Genomic DNA, 23,040 nt, shown 5'->3' with positions numbered 1-23,040 from the left:
ATGCACAGCAAAAACTGATAGAGGGTCAGAAGATCGGCTGAGGTCAAAGTTACAGCTACCACCCACACCCAGTCCTCTATTACCCATCATTTGTTACACAGAGTCAGAGACCAGGGGCCCAGCTAGTCCCAGCCTATTTCTGCTCACATGGCAACTTGTTCTTCTGGGATACCACCCACATAGAGGTTCGTGTCCAAGTTGAGGCCATCAGTGCCACTAGGACTTTCACCTACAACAGGAGTCTCGCCATCCACAGAAAGTGTGCCCTGCCGCCAATGCCGTGACAACTCAAGGCGGTGCCACCGTCCTGGTTCCACTGGCACTAAGCTCGTTAGCACCGCTGGCCCTGAGCCTGTGTTGAACCTAGACATGGGAGCCAGTGCTTAGGATGTTGGTCCAGGCCTACCACAAGCCTGGCCTACCTCATCTCACCCATGGCCCACCAGACTTCATTCCCTAGATTCAGAAGATCTAGGTTGGTCTCTACCACCATACAGGTCATCTGACCTACAGAAGTCATGCCTACGTACTACCCATCCACCATGCCCACCTGAACTGTACATGACCATCCAACAGAGCCAGAGCCAGGAAATCTTTGCCACGTGCATTGCCATTGTAGAGCAGCAGTCCCTCTGTCTCCAGCGCTCGGAATTCCAGTGCCAGACGCAGCGTGTGGTAGGCCCGGAGGGTGGGGAAGGCCAAGAAGGAGTGGCCCTTAAAAGCTGGCACAGAGGGGGCTTGTACTGCAGGAGACAGACAGAGTTAAGCTAGTGCCTAAGACCCTGCTACACCCTCTGGCCATTACCCCAAACCCTCCAGCACTGGGTGACCTTACCTTTCTCACAGATAGTACCACCCCTGCCTGGAGTACAGCTGCAGGTGAAACCCTTGCCAGAATCCTGGTCCTGGCAGGTACCTCCATGGAGGCAAGGTTGGGAATCACAGAACTTTGGGTGCTGTTGAGGGCCTGGGGTCTGAGGCCGGTCAATGCTGGTGGTAGTGGTTGGTGGCCAGCGAGTGGTTAGTGGTGCTGTAGTTCTGCCAACAGGCCGGCTGGTGTAACTGGGATAGACTCTCGGGGTGACAGAAGAAGCAGACGGTCGGCTCACAGTGGTAGCTCTGGCTGTGGCCACAGCAGCTGTAGTTCCTGTTGCAGCTCCCGTAAAGAAAGTTGGAAACCAGTCTGCAGGGAAGGATAACTGTTAAATATGCATTTAACATATGTTATATGTTATATGCCACAGGACATATGAAGTACTATTGAGGCATGGAGACTACAGAAGGAAGAACAGGCAAGATGAGGCCTAACCTGGTACTCACCAAAGTCCAAGAATCGCACATGTTCCTGCAGAGGTCTCCTCACTGTCAGGGCCCATGGTCTGGATACCTGGATCTGTCGGAGCAAGGCCTGACCCACATCTGATGCCTGGAAGGCTGTGGCTGGGTAGAAGAGCATGAGGGTCCTGAGCATAACCTGGCTCCATGTAGTCCACACCCATCATCTCCCATGAGGGCAACAGAGGCTTACTAGGGTCAAAGTGAACATCCACAATGGCACGGACTAATTGGCCAGGACCCAGTTCCCGTAGGCGGATGCTCCAGAAGTCCTTTTTGACATCTGAATTCCTGAATAGGTCGTCCAGCTGTGGGCAGGTAATGGGTGAGGGCACAAGGTACTGTCTAAACCCAGTAAGACTCACTTAAGCCAGTCATCGGGGTCTGTCCTAAATGAATGCCCCACAAACCCTCATACCGTGCTTTCAATGCTCCTTGCAGTCTCCCCAAACAACTCTGACTTGGGGTCAGCCATCTCAGGTGTGTAGAACAGTTCCTGTCCCTCGACCCCCTCAAGCTCCAGCACTCCCTGGAATGCCTTGGTAGCTGTGGGGGAGGAGCAGTAAGGCCCTGCCAATGCCATCTAGCCTCCTAGGCAGCCACAGAAGCAAGTCCCACAGCAAGCCATGTGGGGTGCAGGGCAGGGGATGTTAGTCAGATGATCATGGGGTTAGTAAGTAGGAACCCCAGGGTAGGGTTGGTGTCAGTTACCAGGCAATTCCTAGGAGCAGGTGCCCCAAGCTGGCTTGCAAGGAGAAAGATGGGTTAGGTATAGGGTCCCTGGCACACATGCACATTCAATGGCTGAAACCAGAGTGCATATGTGTGCCAAATCTCTAATCCCCCAACACACTCAAGTGCTGGAGCCAGAATACCATGACCTTATACCAACCTGCTGCCACAGGGTGAAGACAACATTCCTGTCTATGCTGTTCCTCCAGCTTACCCCTTTGCCTGCTGTTCACTTACCAGGACAGTTGGAGCCTTCTGAGTCCAGTGAGGGTGTCTTGCCATCTGAGCAGCAGCCCAAAGGTGAGTTGTAGCAGGAAGCTCTCTCGATGGGTGGCCCATGGGTCACCACAATGTTGCCCACCAGGGGCTCAAGTCCTGGGGAAATGTAGTCTAAGTACAGCCCTGGGTAGGAGCCACTCTTGGGCTCTGCCCCCACATCACCCTCAGACCTGCCCACACGTCCCTGAGGCCCTGCTCACCCCCAGACCCGCCCCCACTGGCCTCCTCATCTCCACTCAGCTCCTCATCGCCACTCCCATTGGCGCTGCCAGATTCACTGAAGATTGATGTTGCAAGACTGGTCACATCAGAGGGTGCTGTTGGAGGCACAGTCAGCACAGGCCATGCAGTGCTCCTGGGGATGCTGACTGTGGTCTGAGGTGATACAGGTAATGGGGTGGGCCAATCATGGGGAGTACTGCTGGGGGACAGAGGAAGGCTGTTGTAGGGAAATGGCAATGTCTTGCTCAGGATATGCTTTGGGGTGGTCATAGATGCAGATGTTGGGGAAGTCCCAGGAGCAACACTCTCTGAAAAAAGAAGGATGTTAGGGGTTTGCGTCAGAACAGGGTCAGGTCCCTCTAGTTTGTTTTAGGCGGTTGGGTTGCTCTAGGTTCTTACCCTGGCATGGACCAAGACTCTGAGTGGAGATGTCCAGACGCTGGCGGCAGGCAATGGTCTTCAGCTGGCATTCATTGCCATATGTGACACCATCTGATCCACAGACCTGGAGTATGGGGAAAGGATGGGTGGGAAAGGCCTCCTTACCCCCATCACTCTCTACATATTTCATTCCTTACCTTGGTAGAGTTAGCCTCTGGACATGTGAGAGTTGGGCAGACACATTGGGCAAAACCAGCCTCCTCTACACAGGAGGCACCAAACTCACAGTGTAGTTCCACACAAGTCACAGGTGTCATGGGATCTGAGGTAGGGATAAAAAATTCCTGCTAGCCGGGCAGTGGTGGCGCACACCTTTAATCCCAGCACTTGGGAGGCAGAGGCAGGAGGATTTCTGAGTTTGAGGCCAGCCTGGTCTACAGAGTTCCAGGACAGCCAGGACTACACAGAAAAACCCTGTCTCAAAAAAAAAAACAAAAAACAAAAGACAAAAAACAAAAACAAAAAACAAACAAAAAAAAAAAACAAAAGAAAAAAAAAAATTCCTGCTAACTTAGGTATTCCCATCCTCAGCATAGGGAGTCCTAGGGTCAGTACCAGTTCCTGCCCTCACCTGCTTCACAGCCAATATGGCCCAGGGCTTGACCATCTGGACACTGCCCACACTTGGGACCAGCCACACCAGGTCTACAGGAACACAATCCAGTCATCTGCTCACAGTCATCTCTTACGGCACCTCGAGGGTCACAGCTACAGGCTGGGGGAGTAGGAGGGAAAAATTTATGATTTGTACCTGGATAAGTTTCCCTACTTGCCCCAGCCCTACCAGACACTGGTCAAGCCAAGACATGATCAGTGATGGGGTGGACAGGCAGGAACGCATGTAGCTCCATTACTCACGAGTGCAACCACTATGTCCATCAGTGACAATGCCACGGAAGTTCCAGAAGCCAGGTTCACACCGATCACACCTGAGGCCTCCTACACCTGGTCGGCAGGAGCACTGCCCTGTGGTTGGGTCACAAGTGCCACTATAGGAGCCGTGTGGGTTGCAATGGCAGGTGCCTACAAGAGGAAAAAGTACTGGTCACTGAAGCTGCACAGCTCTGCTAGACCACAGTCAGGGCTGGGTTCAAATACTCACTGGGACAGCCAGCCAAGCCCACACCCTGGGCAGCAGTGACATTGTCCTGGCAGCAGCCATAGGGGGTTTGGGCACAGTGTGGGAAGGCTATAGGTAGCAGTGGAGCCAAGGTAGGGCCTGAGGAGAGGTGCACAGTAGTTTATATTTGATGTAGTGGTAGTTGTTCACCCTAAGCCCAATCATTCTGCTTCAATGCTTCCTGTCACATGACCTATGTCACATGACCTGTGTCACATGACCTCATCCCTTTTGACAGTAAATCCCACTGGGAACTGAAAATCGAGGGTGTCATAGGTGAAATCAACATATCACATATAAAGACATACAGTAAACATAGAACTCTAAATCCATAAAACGTACAAAGCCACATACAGGTAGGGACATACATCCGAGTGCACACATTATCAGAGCCACAAAGACATACATACAGATATAAGGGTAAACAAATATATAAAGACACATTTACATATGCTCACTCACATTCCTCTAACACATTATTCTTGTGTGGATACATCTGTGTACATGTACAAACACATACATCAGCACAATGTCCTCCCTCCCCCCCCCCACCTCCCTCCATCCCCAGAAACAAGAGTTTCTCTGTGTAGCCCTGGCAGTCCTGGAGCTGGCTCTGTAGGATGACCTTGCACTCAGAGATCCACCTGCCTCTGAGATCAAAGGTGTGTACCAATCCTAGCCTAGCAGCAATCTCTTCTACAAAAGTAAAAGTGCCTAGTGGGTGGTCCTCATGTTCTTTGTTGCCTCGTTTGGCACCTAATCTGGCTAGTAAAAAGCCAGTACTTGGTACACACCTTTAATCCCAGCACTCAAGGAGCATAAGCAGGCAAATCTATGAATTCAAGGCCAGTCTGATCTATGTAGCTATGTATCTATCTATCTAGGGCTATGTAGTGAAACCCTGCCTCAAAATAAGTAAAATAACAAAAAGAAAACCAAAATAAATAAATAGCCATTACCATCAACAATAAGAAAAGTCACCACAGCATGTGAATATGCCCACAGGCTTATATCTCTATGCCATGCACCACAGAACATGCACCACAGAACAACAGAAGCACAAACATAGAACATGTCACCACATGCTGGGTGCTCTCGCACAGCCACTTACCACGGCAGGCTCCCTGAGCAGCAACATATAGCTCTTGCTGTGATTCACACCTGGCCTTCTTCAGGTCACACTCAGTGCCATAGGTTATCCCATCTGAGCCACATACCTGGAGGAGTGGGGTCAACCTCAGCAACCTTGACCCCCTCCTCACTGTACCCATCCTGGAACCATGAAAGTTGGGGTACTCACTGGGCTTCTAAGGACACTCTGGCAGCTAAAGTCACAGACACATGGCCCATCTTCTGAGTCCTCATCCCAGACACCACCACGCTGCCGGCATAGCTCCTGTTCACACTCGTTGTCTTCCCCAGAACCAGAGCCCCCTGAGCCACACTCAGCTGCAGGAAAAAAGAGCAGTCACCCATGAGATCTCCATCAGAGACTGGACTCTAGGGGTTTACACCAGTTACCTGAGCTTACCCGGTTCACATGGCCCTGCATGGGCCTCCTCAATTTGTACCTGCTGCTGACAGGCAGCTTCTCGTAGCTCACAGGCACTGAGGTAGGTGACACCATCACTGCCACACACAGGGCCAGGTGGAGGGTGCTCACAACGGGGACATACACACTGTCCAGCTGAGCACACAGCCCCAAAGGTACAAACTGTTTCTCCACAGGTCTCTACAGGAGATGGTAAGAAGCAGGAATAAGCATGGTTCCCTGATGGAGAGAGACTCATGGAGCCTATCCCTTCTGGTCCCACTCACGGCAGTGTCCAGCTGAGGCCACGTATAGGCTGATCTGGTGCGTACAGGCGTGGACATGCAGCTCGCATTCACTAGCATATGTATGTCCATCAGAACCACATACGGGCTGGGCTGATTCCACACATTCAGAGGGGCACACACAGCGTCCAGTCTCCACCTCGCACAGGGATCCAAAACGGCACTGCCCACAACGGTCTGGGGAGAAAGCTCTATGACCACGTTGACTAGAAGCCTCCTCCCAACCCAACCCACTTACCCACCACTGACCACAGGGTCCTCTGCGGGCCACTTGGATTTCCCGACCAAGGGCACAGGCCATGGATTTCAGCTCGCACACGTTGCCATAAGTGACACCATCACTGCCACACACAGGATCGTAGATATCTGAGCACACCCGCTGGCACTCGCACACGGCTTTCCCATTCTTCACTGTGCATACTGCCCCAAATGTACACTGCACTCCATGGCATGGGGATGGGGTCTGGTCTGGGGAGGATGTGGTACTCAGTCCACATTCTCCTCCATCTATGGACAAAGCCCACTCCCATGCAATAGCCCCTCTCCAGGGTGGGAATGGTGGAGGAAAAGCTAGATGCACAGGACACAGCAGAGAAAGGGACAGACACATAACAGAGGTGGATGGGGACATGAGTTTCTGACTGCCCATAGCAGGTCACTGACCCTGGACCACCAGCAGCCCTGGGATACCATGCACATGAGGGTTGAAACTTTTCCCCCATGGATAGGAAAACTCTATACCCCACAATCACAAACTACACAGGGAAGAAGGTGTCTGTCAACTTGCTCTGAGGACCAGAAGGCCAGGCAGTAGCAAGCCACTCCCCCCAGCCGCGCCAGGGGCAGACCTCGGGCTGTGGGCTCCTGGCGGGCAGGCGCAGCACCTCATCCTGCCAACAGGTCAGGCTGGAAGACACAAGAGTCGGAGCCGAGAGGGAGGGAAGGACCAAGAAGAAACAGACAGATGCAGAAAGATGGACAGAGGACTGACCAAGACAGACAGCAGAGGCAGGCAGGGCCATAGATGCCTACAGCTCCAAAGGGGCCTGCTGGCCACTGCCCAACTTCCTCCACCCTCTCCACTGATCCCTCAAATCCCAAATTACAATCTACTTCTAAGAGGCTTGGGACTGCACTGTGTTTCTAGAGCAAGAAATCTGCAGCATCACATCCATTTCTGCCCACCCAAGTAGTCTGTTCCCCGTGCAGTACAGAGACTGATGATGATGGACCAGAGGACCTGCTGGTGTAGCAAGGCCAAGTGCACACTGCCTTTGTCCCACTTCCCAGGTTCCCCAGTTCCCCTCCTCACAGCTTCCACACACCCGCACCCTCCCCAAATGACCCCAGCCCAGGACCCCAGGAGGTATATGACAAGAAATGGAGATGGTGTATGACAGGGACAAGGAGTGATGCAAAACCAGCTATTCCCAGCTGGACCCCAGGCTGCTCACCACACGGGCCCTGGTGCTTGGGGGGAATGGCCTGCTGCTGTCGACACTCAGCCTGTCGGCGCCAACAGTCATTGTCATATGTGTGCCCATCCTGGGCACACACGGGCTTGTAAGCCCCATCACAGGTGACACGATCGCAGGAACAGCGGGGACGGCCACGGCGGGACAGGCATACAGAGTTAAACTGGCAGGTCTCTGGGCACTGGTCTGGGAGTAGACAAGGAGATCAGATAGGCAGAGTACCACACCAACTACCAACCATGTACAGGGTATTTGTGGACACCTGACATAGTGCATGGGGATACAGGTATATAGGAACAGGGGCCTAATGAGCCACAGTACCAGGGCTGGATCCATCCCCTGGGAGCACCAACCTTGAGTTTGGCATTGACCAGAGCGCACTTTCTGGAGAAGCAGGCCACGGGTTGCACCTACACGGCTCATGACACAGTCGTTTTCATAGGTGACCCCATCATCTCCGCAGATAGGTGTGTGCTGGGCAGGGCAGTTTTCAGGCCGCTGAAGCATCTCTGGGTGCCGTGTACGTGGGTTCACACGGCAAATATGGTTCAGGTCTGACATGCTGCCCTGGCAGGGGTCTAGAGTCCAAGAGTAGAAATCAGGAGCTGTCACCAGTACACACTGAAGAGTCACATATGGGGAGAAGCCATGCAGACTGCTTTCCTTACCACAAGGACCACTGAACTTCTTGAAGATGTGCTCCTGATTGGCACAAGCATGACGAAGCAGCTGGCATTCACTAGGGTAGTCAACACCATCACTGCCACACACTGTGCCATCAGGGGCCCCAAAGCAGGTTGTAGGACACAGACATGAGGCAGTCTGTCCATCGGCTGAAGGAACACAGGTACTACCGAAACTGCAGGTCACATTGGCACAGGGGTCCCGGGACCCTGTGGGTGAGTAGGTGGGGTCATGCTGATTGTTCACGGGCTACCCCCCCCCAACCTCCCACACTCACTTACCACATGGCCCTTGGCGAAGCAGGCGGATGCGCCGTTGCTGGTTGCACTGTGCACGTTGTAGCTCACACTCATTGCTATAGGTGGAGGCATCTGAGCCACACACGGGAGCCACCATAGCAGGGCAGACATTCTTCTTGCACACACAGGAGGCCCGGCCTGGATCCTCAACACTAGGTTCACACACAGCACCAAAGCCACATAACATTCCCCTGCATACTGAGTTTAGACCAGAGAAAGGTTATTCAGAGGCAGGCTGCTGGGAATCTGTTCCTCTGTTTCTAGATGAACCCTTGCATCACATTCTGTTTGTGCCCAAATTTCATGGGGAGTTCCATATCCAAGAATTCACATGACTGGGCTGGAGAGATGGCTCATCGGTTAAGAGCACTCACTGACTCACACTGACTGCTCTTCCAGAGGTCCTGAGTTCTAATCCCAGCAACCACATGGTGGCTCACAACCATCTGTAATAGGATCTGATGCCCTCTTCTGGTGTGTCTGAAGACAGCTACAGTGTACTCATACAAATAAAATAAATCTTAAAAAAAAAAAAAAAGGAATTCACATGACTAAGGTCCCACCCAAACACATAAGCACCTGCATCCTACAACTGTCACACTGCTTATGCTCAACTCTGCCCTTGAAAGTCTCCTGGGACCTTCCCCCATGGGAGAGCAGTTTCCCTCACTACATACCCTACAACTATTGAGTTCATGCCCCCACAATAGGAAAAGCATTTACTCCCTGCACACCCCATGGGCCCTAATGCGTGCAGGAGAGGGCTCCAGCTATGGAAGCCTTAGCCCCATCCACGAGCTCAGCTCTTGTGGTTGCTGGGGTTGAATGTGAGGGTAAGTTGCCCTGGAAGGGCTCTGAAGGATCTGCGTAGGGATGCCTATGTAATCTCAGAGAGGGCCTTGCCATTGCTAGCTTGAGAAACTGAGAGATGTGGATGAGGTAAGCTGGCTATAGGAGTTACATCTGTATGTTTTTACTTCACAAAACATACATTTGTATGTTTTACTTCACTTCATTTAAGGTTTATGTGGCTCCTTTATGGAGGCGGGTGTACTCCTGAGTCCATCTGAATCCTGCTACCTCCCATTAAGGACCCCTCCATAACCTTCTGAGGTCATCCCCCCCCAACCTCTTTTACTTCCTTCCAGGCCTGATAGGAACTGTGTACTACTAGGAGTCTGGAACTTTGTTCCACATATCCCCTTTCCTTCTCTCATTGCTACCTTCCCCCATACCTCTCTTGTAGGTCTCTCATCTCCAGAAGCACACTGTCCTGACCTGCCTCAACCTGTTCCCTGTTCCCACTATCTTTTCTCCCTCAAACTCTATTCTCTGTCTATTCCCCTAACCTGTCAAAGCTTCTCTCACAATCATATAATGCTGCCACTCAGCCTCAAGCTGGAGCGGCATAGGTTTCTCTAGGACCATACAGGTACTCCCCCTCAGTGCAAGTGCCCCCTATATTCAGTCTCACACACCCATTCACACAAGAGCTTTCTAACATTGTAGTCTCAGTGTTGCAAACAGCAATGTCCAGAAGAAGGGCCAGGTATTGTTTATTAAGCCCACAGGTAAAGTAGACACTGGTATATATATCTTTTTTTTTTTTTTTTTTTTTTTTTTTTTTTTTTTTTTTTTTGGTTTTTCAAGACAGGGTTTCTCTGAGTAGCCCTGGCTGTCCTGAAACTCACTCTGTAGACCAGGCTGGCCTCGAACTCAGAAATCTGCCTGCCTCTGCCTCTCAAGTGCTGGGATTATAGGCGTGCGCCACCACTGCCCGGCGACACTGGTATATTTAAAGTTTAGATACCCAATGGGGAAGCCTTCCTAACCACACTGGAGCTGACCCCTTCTGAAAAGATGAACCACATGTTGGGTGGGCCCCTAAGGGGGTGACAGTTACCTAGATCTACTAAATGTTTAATTGGGTGTAATTATCATCACGTCACATCATGCCAGAAGTAGTTTCGGACATCTCCTAGGAGGGCAGAATACCCTGGGGGCTAGAGCCAGCCACTGCAATAGCAATGACCCACCCGGCCTCCTTCCCTTGTTTGTTTGTCTGGGTAGCCTTGCCTCCACCTTAGAAAGCTAAAATTTCAGAGCATCTACCTGCCTTATGTATGACCTGCTTATGTTTGTGTTTACCCTCCTGAGCTCCCACACTGTGCCTTAGTGTCCTCTTCCTTTTTTATAAATGGGAACACTAAGTACCTACTCCCAGAACTACGGGTTTGCCAATATCCACAAAGCTTAAGCAAAGGGGTCCCAAACAAGTACTGGGTAGACCATATAATAATAGGATTCTTAGCAGCAACAGCCTTCCCTGTCTTGGCTCAAAACAAACATATCCACCAGTGGCCGCTCTTCATGCCTGGCCAACACCCATCTCCTATTTAGCATTCTCTCTCCTAGTAATACCATCCTCACATTTGGTCTTCTCTTACCCAAGTTCCTTGAAGGTCAAATTTAACAAGTATGTTCTGAGGCTGAGCTGATGCTTCTTGGCTGTACTCTTTGGCTATTGGCCAAGGTGTCCCCTAGGTCAGTCTCTGGGTCTGTACCTAACACCAAGTTCCTTGGCTGACTGATGGTGTCTATGATTCTTGGGCTTCTTTATCTGATTACTTGGTTTAGCCAACCTCCTCCAGGTCTCAAATCCACAGCCAAGGGTAGCTATTCATTCCTTCATCCATACACCAAAGCCAGGTGTAGCTCTCCAAGTGTAAGATTCTGTCTCAACAAAACAACAACGACAATGAAGAACCTGGACTGAAGTTCTGTGGCAAATCAAGATTTAGAGAGCATAGGACCCATCCTGTTTCTGCAATTAAGTTATTTATCAGGAGTTAACTGGTGGCTGGCAAGACAGCTGAATAGATAAAGGCACTTACTACCAAGCCTGACCATCTGAGTTTGATTATCAAGATCCACATAGTGGGAGAGAACTGATTCCCAAATGTTGTCCTCTGATCTCCACATGTTGTATTACAGCATGTATGAGCATGTGTGTGTGCGCACACACACACACACACACACACACACACACACACACACACACACACAAATAAGTGCTTGAAAAAGAGAGAGAAAGAGATCACACAGCTTGGGTACCATCTATCACCACACTCATGCTCAAACTGATGAAGAATGATCCCTTAAACTATGGTGATCCTTGTTTTAACAAAGTTTACCTGTATCCCTTCCCCACAGGACCAAGAGATCACAAAAGTTCAAGACAAAATTGGTTGGTTTTTGAGACAGTGTTTCTCTATGTAGTCTTGTCTGTCCTGAAATTTGCTCTGTAGACCAGGCTGGCCTCAAACTCAGAGATCTGGCTGCCTTTGCCTCCTGAGTGCTGGGATTAAAGGTGTGCACCACTACCACCTGATAATTTTCTTAATGTTAGAACAGGCACAATCTGAGACCACCTGCAGAGAGGTATGGATGAAGGAATTATACACATTACTACAGCAGGCTGAGCTGTTTTAACAGCTTTGGACTTCAGGCACCACTAAAGTACCATCATATGCAATGTCCATGTATCAGAAATGAAAGCAGAGGCTCAGTGAGGCTTCCTGATGAAGTTTCATTCCTAATAAACACCAGAGCTTAGCTTGGTCCCTATCTGTGCTCCTGGTCTCTTCCCCAAACTGCTTCTCATAAATACAGGTGGCATACCTGGGCACCTATGAGTCAGCAGTTTCTAATGGGTCATGTCTGGTTTCCCCAGTAAGTGTCCTTAGCCCCTGAGGAACTTCTCCCTGGCCTCCTAGCTTCTTACCCAGCCAGGCATCTTTGCCTGTGATGTTTGTTGAAATCGTCTTCTACTTTTTATATCTATCAAATATATATCCCAAGAGCCTGCTTATGTCTATTTGTGTGTGTGTGTTGGCCATGGTCTGTGTCTGAAGCTGGGTATCAATAAGGGGGACTGCATGTACAGTTGGGAATGCAGTGTGAATAGGGAAAAGAGGACATCTGGCAGTTTTGGAGATTTCAGAAGAAGAAATTGCCAAGTAGGAAGATCTCTTTCCTCATGAGCCTTCCTTGAATGTAGACAGCTATCTGTACGTCTCTTGCCCCTAGCCTATAAACACTTAGACCTAACCTCATGCCCCACACTAAAGGACACACTCTGCCTACTAACAGCCTACCTCACTGGGAGTGATTTGGTTCCTTTTTAAAGGATATTGATAAGTAAGAGTTACTTCCTCCTGCTTCCCAACCCAACTTGCTTACTCATCCACCAACCTAGCCAATAGTCTCTGTAGCTCTAGTAATAGTGAGGGTCATAGAACACAGTGGTATCTTACTACCCTAATAGTAACTTCTCAGACAGAGGCTCCTGGGAAGCAGCCTGAGGAAGGACACTGGGGTTTAAGACCAAGACTTGAGGCCATAAAGCCAGAGCCCAGGGCTAGGTCAGAAGCACCTACCACTTACTTACTAACAGCCTCCATTCACACTATCCTCCAAAACTGCCCAACTAGCAATCTAACTAGGCACCAAAAGTCTACTGGCAAAGTGTCAATGAATACACTATCAGTTTGTTAATATTATAGATGCAGGGAATAAAGGGCAGTTGCCTAGAGTTGACCCTTCCCCATTTGGCCATGAAAAGATAGAAGAGACCCTCTGATATCCTGCATATAATCAAGTTCCTGCTTTGAGATGCTTGGGCTCGCAGGGCAGTGGTGGCTCATGCTTTAATCCCAGCACTTGGGAGGCAAAGGCGGGCAGATTTCTGAGTTCAAGGCCAGCCTGGTCTACAGAGTGAGTTCCAGGACAGCCAGGGCTATACAGAGAAACCCTGTCTGGAAAAAACAAAAACAAAAAACAAGCAAACAAACAAAAAAAGAGGTGCTTGGGCTCCCCAGTCCCAAGGAAACTTCCTACCGGATTTTACAGACTGCTAAGGCCTCCAGAGAGCTCTAACTTTGCCCCAACTTCCCAGTATAGGACAGAGGAAAGGATACTTCCTCCATGTTCAAGACCAAGGAAGTGACCCAGACTATCTAACAGGGCTGCTTCCTAGAAAGAGAACAGCGTCTGCTCTCAGAGTGACACCCACAACCTCAATCTCAGGATTCCCTGATATCCCCATAACCCATATCCTGCACAAAACCGGAACCATGGATGGGCATGGTAGTATGCACCATTACCCCAGCACTTGAGAGGCACAGGCCGAAAGACCTCTCTGAGTTTGAGGCCAGCCTGGCCTACACAGTGATTTCTAGGACAGACAAGGCTATATAGACACTCGGTTTCAACCGCCTACCCCAAACCAAAAATCCCAGAAAGCATGGCTTTGCCTCCCATGAAATAACTCTAGACATATGTCTTCTATAAAACTAGTCAGTTGCAGGGCTAGAGAGATGGCTCAGTGGCTAAGAGCACTGACTGCTATTACAGAGGTCTGAGTTCAATTCCCAGCAACCACATGGTGGCTCACAACCATCTGTAATGGGGTCTGATGCCCTCTTCTGGTGTGTCTGAAGACATTGACAGCGTACTCACATATATACAATAAATAAATCTTTAAAACAAAACAAAAAAACTAGTCAGGCAGCAGAGTTGATAGGATAGTAAGTACAAAGGCTAGAGCTGTGCCCCACTTGCTGTGAGAAACCAGGCTAGGCTAGCAGAGATACAGTTTATCCCCAGTCTGCTTTTTCTGTAACACTGTCAGTTCCTCTTCTTTTTATCATTAGCTTAGTTAGGGCTAGCTTAGTTAGTACTAGCTACACTAGTAGAACCCCTGGGAATGCTAGCCCCAGTCCATGATACCATAAAAAAGGTTAGCCTACCCTTTCCATCATTTGCTTCCTCCCCCAACCTAGGGGCAGACCTAGGTCCTCCAGCCCTCAGACAGCTGTCATTGGCTTTACTGGGCCCTCCCCCACTACCCAGCCCACTTTCCCTTCTGTGCTTCTGTCTGTTTCCAGCCCCACCCTTTCCTGAATAGGAAAAAGACAAAGAAAAGGAATCCCTCCACAAACTGACTTCAGTGCTCCATCCAAACCTCACACAAATCCTCTGACAGTTCTAAAACTGATCCTGCTTAGGAGTATTGGCCAGCACCTAAAGGCCCCTGTGGACTCCCTGGAAGGGATCCAGACTCCCTTGTACAGCCTCCTACTCAAAATACACCTGGTGTACACACTACAAAACTGCCCCAATCCTGGTAACCCTGCCCATTTTCACCCCCATTATTAGCGTGCCAACCACCTGTCCCAACCACCAGTCCCAACCACTGCACTCACCATCAGGAGGCATAGAAGGCGCTGCTGTGAAGTGGATTCCAGGTTTGTCTGGGGGGGGGGGAAAGTTAGGTTCTTTTAAGCAGGTACTTTGCCCACTCATACCCATTCCTCAAGATTCCAGTTAAAATCAGGATGGCTGGAAAGTCACTGACCAAGGCAGGATAGATTCTGCCCTGCCAACTGCACAGCCACCTTCTTTCTCTGGGTAAGTCAAGATCTTGCCCCCTGCTCCTAATCCCAGCACTGATGCATCCTTGCCAATTCTCACGGTTTCCTGCAGCTCAGGATAAAGATCTATACCATCAGGAACCTAAGAATAGGTTATTATAGGCCAGGAATCTAGTGTGACTTATTCAATACCCAGAAGGAAAAGGTGCCCCATCCACAGCAAACCCTGGATTTTGATTTGACCCTGCCCTCCCAGAAACCCTTGGTAATTAAGATGAGGGGCTCAGTGAGCCAAAGAGGAACACCCAGCAGCCACATACAGTTGCTGAGGAAAAGCAGCACCGCAAAGCCCAACGTAGAAGTAGCCAACAGGATCAAGCAGATGTTGCAGGGGATCATGAAGTACCGAACCAGCATGGAGGCACCAGGCTGCTGCCTGGGTCTGTGTTCCAGTGGCAGAGGCATGATATACAGCTCTGGCCCAATTCCTGGGTGTGTGGGGGTGTTCTTATGGAGTGCCCTTAGGCCTCTTCGGAGCTACTCCCCCCATGCTGGGTGCTCTGGAGCAGCAGATGGCAGCTGTGATCTCAAAGTTTAGCCAGTTATGGCTAGGGGAGCATCAGGCCCTCTCCCCAGCCCTCCAGGCTCATGGTAGGAGATAAGCAGAATTCTTTCCAAGTAGAAATCCCAAATGTGAGCTCAGAAGCAGGCAAAGAATGATGGAGAGCCAAAGCAACCCCTGTTGGTTACAATTCTTCTGTCCACTAGCCAGTACGGTTCTCTGTAGCCCCTGTAGTCTGCACCGCAGGGAAGGCCCCAAAGACCAGGGGCGCCGGTGCAGGGCCTGTCTGCTCCTGCCTGGCAGAGGCGGGGGAGCACGATGGCAGCGGCGGGAGGAGCAACGGGCTTTGGAGAGAGAATAAAGAACCGCGGAGGCGCCTGCCCACCTCCAGTAGCAGTGGTAGCAGCAGCGGCGGCCAGCAGCAGCAGCAGCAGCGTAGCGGCGGCGGCGGTGGCAGGCAGTGAAGCTCTTCTTGTCTTCACTGGGCTGGGGCAGTGAGTGAGGGGTGAGGGAAGCCGAGGGGGCGGGGGCGGTGAGCAGAGACAAAGGAGGATGTCTCTGGGGACTCTAGCGTCCACAGGGAGTCGCAGTTAGTAGCAAAGAGGCTGGGGTGGATTAAGACCAGGATGCAAAGTGTACAAAAGGGACAGGGCAGCTTTGGGTAGAAGTAGAAGCTTGGGGAGGGTTGGTGGTGGTGCCGGTAAGAGGGCAGGAATCAAGAGAGGGACAAGCGATGGGAAGGCAATGGAGCTAGAAATTGGAGGACAAGGGAGAAGTAGGAGTGGGCTAAGTGTTGTCACAGGGGAGCAGAGGTTGAGCCTTGAGAGAAGGCGGTTGCTTGGCATATGGAGCTGTTGACGAAGGTGGGGCAGGAGGCAGCCAAGTGGGAGGGTCAACACAGGCTGCTGTGTGAGCAGAGGCAGTCAGTTCTCCTTGATCACTCACTCACTCCTAATGCCTGGCTGGGCTGAGAGGTTCCTGAATCACCTTCACAGGGGACCTGGGCCTGGAGGAAGCACTAAATTCTGGGACTTGGTCTGCTTGTGCTTATGCATGCCATTGTGCCAGTGCTCCTGTTGTTTCTGCTCCTGCAGGCTCTGCCCTGGTGTGAAGTGGGGTCTCCAAGTGGTATGTAAGATACTCAAGTGGGTACAAGCTGGAGAGTGAGGTGATGGGTTCATAAATCACTTTCCTCTTGTAATTGAAAACAACACCTTAAACCACCCATTCACTCAACTCCCCAGCAATGATGCAAATGGCTGTGAAACTCTTGCCATCCCTTGACACTGAGCCTGGAGCACACCCCAGCCCTCAAGCTACTTTGCAAACTCCAGCAGGGCCATGAGTCAGTGTTTGGGATGGAGGCACAATTTACCTAGGCCCACTGAGGGGCTCCTTTCCTGGCCTCTGCTGGGAAAGATCCCCAGCCCAGGTATCCACAAGCTTGGGGAGTATGCACATTCTCCACCAACCCCACTTGACATAGCCACCCTCCTATTCAGTCTTCATCTCAACTGAAATCACCCAAATAGCCCCCATACCACACACCTGGGTTATACCAACAGGTACACAGTGCCTACAACTCAAGACTCAAATCAGGTTTCTGTACCAGTTAAGTCCAACTTTTCAGCCACCTGTAGTTACTCTCAAACCTCATCTCAGTACATCTTAAGAAAGCCACATCTCTCTCTGCCAGGAGCTGTTGGCCAATCCTCTATTCCTTCCTTCAACCAGCCCTTCCCAGGGCCCTAAGACCCTACACTCACTGCATATTGACTGGAAACAGCCCCACTTCCATATTACCTGCAGGTGAAATCTCTTTGAGGCCTCTCTGGCCAGGCACTTGGTACCCTCAGCATGACCTTTTGATCTGTCAGACAGGTTTCTCAACCCTAGTTGATAACATTCTACCTTCTAATCCCTTTGCATCCCCTGGCCAGGCATAAAGTGCCATCTTCCACTGGGCCATTCACTCACCACCTATGATAAGAGGTTTTCCATCATTTGTGGCCCCAACTTTACTCTTCTAATGAAATCTTACAGGAAACTCCAAAATAAAGCAGGGTTTCTGAACCCTATTAGGACAGCATCAGATCTTACTGGAAAACTCTCAGATTGCCTCACCCTCTCCTCAGGAGAACTCTGGCCCTAAATACTTTCTACTCGACCTTGGCACTGTCTGTGGCACAGAAGTAGTCTCTGTGATGCTAGCTCCCCTAGTACCAGGAGTAGGGTCTGAGTTCTAAGTTCCAAGGGCAGGGTTTGGCATAGAAAGGCAAGAGCACTTAGAATTGGGGAGCCCAGCACAGGCCATATATGATAAATTATTTCTCCGCCACCAGTGAAATGAGCCAATTCAAGCCAGATTAGATTACATTAAATGCAGGTTTATTGAGAAGCTGCTCTTGGGCAAGTTCACTGGCCCCAGGGACCAAGACGAGGGAAGTCACCAAGGGGAGAGATGGGGGAGGGGAAAGAGAAATAGAGAAGGGGTGCACTCGTGCTCCCAGGGAGAAAAGAGAGAAGAGACCAAACTGTCTGGATTATTTAGGGAGGAGACTCCGGGAGAAGGGCAGTCCAGGCCCTGAGCTGGAAAATTCAGGGTTGTGGGTAGGGTAGGCCAGGAAGAGACTGAGGGATGCTGGGAAAACTTGGAGGGCAGGTCTGCTTTAATATGTAGAATATGTACCTCAATCCCTTGTCCCAGGGTCCTAAACATCTTCTGTTTGCCTCACTGTTTTCTGTTCCACAGAAGGTGCCAGAAAACAAGTGCCCCAGACAATACCCAGTATACTATTGGATATGCTGTTTAAACCCTGGAATGTCCCAGTGTGCTACAAGATGCACAGGAATCAGGGTCTTGAAGAACTTGACCCCACTGGGAATAGAAAACCCTGGGCAAGAGCTGGCAGAAGCTTCCAGTGATCTTGGGAAATTTGCTGTATGTAGCCTTTGCCTACCCGCTTTCACCAAGCAGAAACCCTGAGATCTGCCACTGTAGAGGTCTCGATAGGCAACTTTTTTCAGGGCATATAGTGCTCTAGTCAGCTCTGGGCAACACTGGAATGGGGCTTGAGGTCTGTTGGGCCTAGTCATGGGAAAGGGAACTAAGCAGGCAGCCTGGCCCCACCAAACCCCAGTCAGTGTCTGAGCCCCCTGCAGGGGCAGGATGCCTTCAAAAAACAAAGAGCCTTTGAGGCTCCAGGCCAGTGGGGGGAGGGGAGAACAGGCTACTGGAGTTATTTTGGGATCTTTAGACAAAATTATTCAGCCTAGACTGCCCCAGGAGGCTCATGCCCAATACTGAACAGGATGCTGGACCAGGCTTACCCCTTTGGGCTCACACCCTACCAACATACAACCACATATATGAGCCAAGGCATTAAGGACTCCTGCTTTCCAACAGTCACTCAAGCTTGAAGGCACTACATCTCCCACCTGACACACTAGACATTCTTTGTGTAGTACAAAGTTTGTCCCTCACTCCCAAGCATAATGGGTGCGGCCCTACGCTCCGATTCTTCTCAGGACCAGAAGCCATTGGGGGATGGGGGCTAGAGAAGATTCTGAGTCCAGCTACAGTTAGCTCACTGGTCCCATTCTCATGCAGACAACCCTTGGACATTTCTAGATAGCCTTCACTCCCTTAGAAAAGAAGATAAAGAGTTAGGGATCACAGGGGAGCCCAAGGAAAAAGCTGCCTTTCCGGATATTTAGCACACATTCAATTCCCCAATGCACAGGTCACACCCCACAAGTAGACATGCCTTACCCTCTGACCTCTAGTCAGGCTTAGGTGAAGCCCACCTGTTCTCTTTGGTTGTGGGTTATTTCAAGGCTCAGGTTAATAGAGAAACCTGATGGACTTAGTTCTGGCTGCTCTGGTTGGGGCAGGGCAGTATTATCCAGGACCTCAGGTGCCTGGCCTCAAACTGCACCTTGCCTTTTCTCTCTCCCCACCTCCCCTCAGTCTTAGACAATAAGCACTTCACAGCAGGGCAGAGGTGCTCAGCCTGGTTAACTGCCAGCATGAAGGGGCCTCCAGATTTCCTCTTGCTAGCTTCAGGCTAAGATCAGATATATGCCCAACCAACACACCTAGACAGTTATCCTGTTCAGCAGGGTGGCTGGATTAAATTAAAATTTGAGACACAATAGGGCTTTTAGGAAGCCAGTATGCTACCTGATTGCCTTTTCACCTTCCTTGGCTAGCTGGGCTCCTCAATCTAGACTGTTTGCACAAACTAAGTATGTCTGTCTGACTTTCAAAAGAAATTATGGTGGTTTCAAATGAAGTTCAAATGGGTAGAGTGAAATCTGCATATTGACCAAGTGATGAGTGAGGCCAGAGCAGTCACAGGGTCAGAGACTTTAATGGAGATTCTCAACCTTTTGAATTTGGGGAATTCCACCATGGACCAGCATTTCCAAAATGACCAAGGGTTGCCAGCTGAGCAGGATGAGAAGTCAGTGAAGGCAGGGATATTCATGCAGTCTCTTCTACCCCTTTGGCATACCCACACCCGGGTTTGTTAGGCCCTGCCTATCTCCAGAAGGAAATGGAAGGAGAACATGTGATCAGAGAACTTGGTGAGTCAGGAGACTTAGGCATCCCTGCTTAATACTCCCTGAGTAGGTGAGAGACATCAGATATAGGGGAGGGGTAAACACAGCAGGGGTTCTATGGCCCAGAGCCCCAGGCTGAGTTCCAGAGGGCATCATAGAGGTGGTGGGCAGCCATGTATTAGGATGAGAAGGTAGGGCAGGAAGAGGAGGGAGCAGAGACAGACTCAGAAAGGAATGAGGCTGGGACAAGCAAGGAGTGCTTGGGATCAGCAGACAGGAAGGGCAGCCCAGAAAGGGATTAGCCGAGGGGACAGGCTGCTGGAGCATGGTTTTTAGTACTTGCCCTGCCTCACACACACATCTTATCTACCAACAACTACCTACTATTCCTTCATTCACCTTTCTCTCAACTCACTACTTCTTGAGAAGCCAGCAAAACACCAGCAAGACTCTGTTGAGTTGGCAGCCACAGCAGATGTCCCATGAACCCTATAGGGAATGGCTGTAGAGTGTTGGTGATTTGACACACATAAGAAGGAACTGACAATGATGGATGACATCATCCATCATGGATGGCCACTCCTCATACCTGAATAGGGAACAAACACCTCAATCCTTCTACCAATATGGTGTTTGTGCTGTTCTTCCATATGTGCTAGAACCTTACATATGGGTACAGGAGCCTGCACAGGCATAATGCTAGCCTATTATCCTCTGGGACTTAGAGTGATGGTCAAGGGAGCTCTCAAACTGACCTCAGGCTAGCAGCAGATAGGGGGCAGAGGGGAGGAAGGACTGTGTCAGCTTCAGAGTCTTGCAGGTTGTAAAGGTCAGTGACCAAGTTCCCTGGTCGCCTGTCTTCACAGCAGCTCACCAGATACATCCCTCATTTTAAATGTTTGCAACCCACCTCAGTCATTCCTACAGGTAGAGCTCAAATATGGTGTCCCTGCCTCTCCAGCAGGGGCCCAAACAGAACTAACAAACAGATGCTGAGTCTCACATGCACATGAGGACAGCATCTAGGACCCCGAGCACTTAAATATAAACCCAGAAAAATCAAGACAGTGAGAACTACCCAACCCCCAAATGCAGGCCTAGGCATACATATCTATATAAAGTTCACGCAGCTGGAAACTGCCTTAGCCAGGGAGGACTGAGCCTGCCTCCAGGCCTGGGAGAGGCCATCTCTATTCCCTAGTAAATTGCCCCTGCAGGGGGCCTTTCTCAGAGGAAATTCTCAGGATTGGTGCTGAGGAAGGGAGGGGATAAAATCCCTTCAACCCTGGATCCTCCACCACAGATCTTATCAAATCCCCCAGCTTCCAACATGGGTCACACACAGGCCTCCTCCTGAGCCCCAGAAGGAGGTACAGGGGGCATAGAGCCCTCTTCTTTTAACTGCCTCAGATGAGGAGGATTGTGGTAGCCCCTTGTCCAGCCCACCAGGGATTCAATGGCTTGGGTCTCTATCTTGACCCTAAGCTGGTCTGAGTCTCACAGGAGGAAAAGACAGCTGTTTGTCACCTTCTCGTGACTTCTGTCTTATAGCAGCCAGGCACAGGAAGCAATAGAAGGTCCTTACCCATCAGGAATACAGGGCTTCTGTGTTCCTGAGTGTGTCCTCCCCACCTCTCTATTTTCATCCTCGGCTCTCCTACTTTAGCTTGTAGGAACTGCTGAGTAGCCAGAGACCTGGGTCAACACCCCAGTCTCCCAATTCCTCAGGTCTGCAATACAGGTCCCATACACACAGGATTGCTGTGAGGCCTCAAGCATGTGGGAGCAGAATTTGCTTTGTCCAGAAAAAAATCCATGTAGACAGAAGTGGCTTCAAAACACCCTCCCCATTTCTCATTCACAGAAGCTCTTCACAAATCCCTTCATCCCTGGATTCTCCACCAAAAAATCTTGTCAACTCTCCCAGCTGCTCTGGGTAGGGATGGAAGAGTAGGATGGGTATAGAAAAAGAAAAAAGTAACTTCCACAAGCTCAGCCTTTCTTACTGCCTACCTAAAGGGAAGTCATTTCCACAGAACCAATAGTACCCTGCCTGTCACTCACCTATAAACAAGCACTGTTCTTCAATTCTAGCAAGCAAAGCCCACTCAAGGCTGCCTTGAGCCCAAAGATGAGACAAGTCCATTCCTGCAGCCAGCTTCCTACCAGAACTCCCTGGCATGGAAGAGAGGCCTTTCCCTACCTGGGCAGGCCCTTCTCTGGGCAAGAAGCAGTAGGGATAGCAAGCAGCCTCCAGCTCTAGCAGCCTCCAGCCCAGACCTGCCTTGGGGCGGAGCCCTCAAAGGACTCTGGGTGGGGTTGTAGAGTAGTAGAGAACCTGGAGTCCAAAGGGAGAACCACCTCCCCCTTCAGCAGAAGGAATGTGGGGGAGGTGAGGGGAAAGAACATGGCAATGGGAGTCTAAGTGTAGCCTGGAGGGCAGTCCTTCCAACACTCTAGGGACTGTCACAATATCCTAGGCAACTTCAGTGCCAGAAGCCACCCTTAGGTGCTCAGGCTGCTGTTACCACGGAACTCTTCTACTCTATCCTTCTAAAAGCCCTGGATAGTTGATCTGGCAGAGAGAAGGGCAGAACGTATCTGGCTAGTTTAGGCCTGAGAGTATAGTCACCAAGACCCCAGCTTCAGAGTTGGGAAGGGCCAGGCTGGTCAGGTGCCAGACTCACTCAATCCTGGCCCCCTGCCCTGTCCTTGTGCCAGGTGGTGGCTGGAACAGACAACACTTCCTTTCTCTGCTACTGGCTCTTAGTGGGGAAGTGCAGGTCCCAAGCCAAGCTTGTGTCTCTCCTGGGGGCTTCAGAGGGGCCAATCCAACTTTCTCTAGAGATGGGGTGAGGATAATAATGGGCCTATGCTCAGTAAAAGGATTCTCTACTTCCCTGACTAAACTTTGTCAGACTGAGTAGTCCCTTTCCAGAAGGAGCAGCAGCAACTTCTGCCCAAAGGTGATGCAAAGGGAAGGGCACATACCTGCCCCAGTTATGCCAGGAATGTGGCTCCCCAGGCAGAGGACCAGAGGAGCCTTTCTGGTGTG

The 23,040-nt window shown here is 50.6% G+C and overlaps 1 protein-coding gene across 8 annotated transcripts in view; it reads right to left on the bottom strand.

The window, feature by feature from the left end:
• Positions 1-23,040, bottom strand: part of Agrn (agrin) — a 33,268-nt gene that overhangs the window by 6,090 nt on the left and 4,138 nt on the right. For 5 of the 8 annotated variants that reach the window (XM_076933558.1, XM_034502330.2, XM_034502332.2 and 2 more), the window contains exons 3-25: positions 14,690-14,737; positions 8,406-8,621; positions 8,109-8,333; positions 7,794-8,018; positions 7,420-7,626; positions 6,215-6,433; positions 5,948-6,142; positions 5,661-5,861; positions 5,430-5,578; positions 5,241-5,346; positions 4,112-4,228; positions 3,868-4,032; positions 3,581-3,724; positions 3,147-3,271; positions 2,968-3,073; positions 2,547-2,876; positions 2,305-2,442; positions 1,754-1,881; positions 1,529-1,643; positions 1,321-1,440; positions 836-1,183; positions 551-743; positions 148-363 (exon numbers count right to left, since the gene is read on the bottom strand). In XM_076933558.1, the coding sequence (XP_076789673.1) occupies positions 148-363; positions 551-743; positions 836-1,183; positions 1,321-1,440; positions 1,529-1,643; positions 1,754-1,881; positions 2,305-2,442; positions 2,547-2,876; positions 2,968-3,073; positions 3,147-3,271; positions 3,581-3,724; positions 3,868-4,032; positions 4,112-4,228; positions 5,241-5,346; positions 5,430-5,578; positions 5,661-5,861; positions 5,948-6,142; positions 6,215-6,433; positions 7,420-7,626; positions 7,794-8,018; positions 8,109-8,333; positions 8,406-8,621; positions 14,690-14,737 (4,036 nt within the window). Of the gene's footprint in view, positions 1-147; positions 364-550; positions 744-835; positions 1,184-1,320; positions 1,441-1,528; positions 1,644-1,753; positions 1,882-2,304; positions 2,443-2,546; positions 2,877-2,967; positions 3,074-3,146; positions 3,272-3,580; positions 3,725-3,867; positions 4,033-4,111; positions 4,229-5,240; positions 5,347-5,429; positions 5,579-5,660; positions 5,862-5,947; positions 6,143-6,214; positions 6,434-7,419; positions 7,627-7,793; positions 8,019-8,108; positions 8,334-8,405; positions 8,622-14,689; positions 14,738-15,177; positions 15,909-23,040 lie in introns of those variants that run through there. The other 3 variants (XM_076933560.1, XM_034502335.2, XM_076933561.1) reach the window with 3 other exon arrangements.

Source organism: Arvicanthis niloticus, chromosome 5 (assembly GCF_011762505.2).
Source record: "Arvicanthis niloticus isolate mArvNil1 chromosome 5, mArvNil1.pat.X, whole genome shotgun sequence".
Classification (NCBI taxonomy): domain Eukaryota; kingdom Metazoa; phylum Chordata; class Mammalia; order Rodentia; family Muridae; genus Arvicanthis; species Arvicanthis niloticus.
The sequence above is the reverse complement of the archived record's forward strand: the minus strand, read 5'-3'. Positions and strand labels throughout refer to the sequence as shown.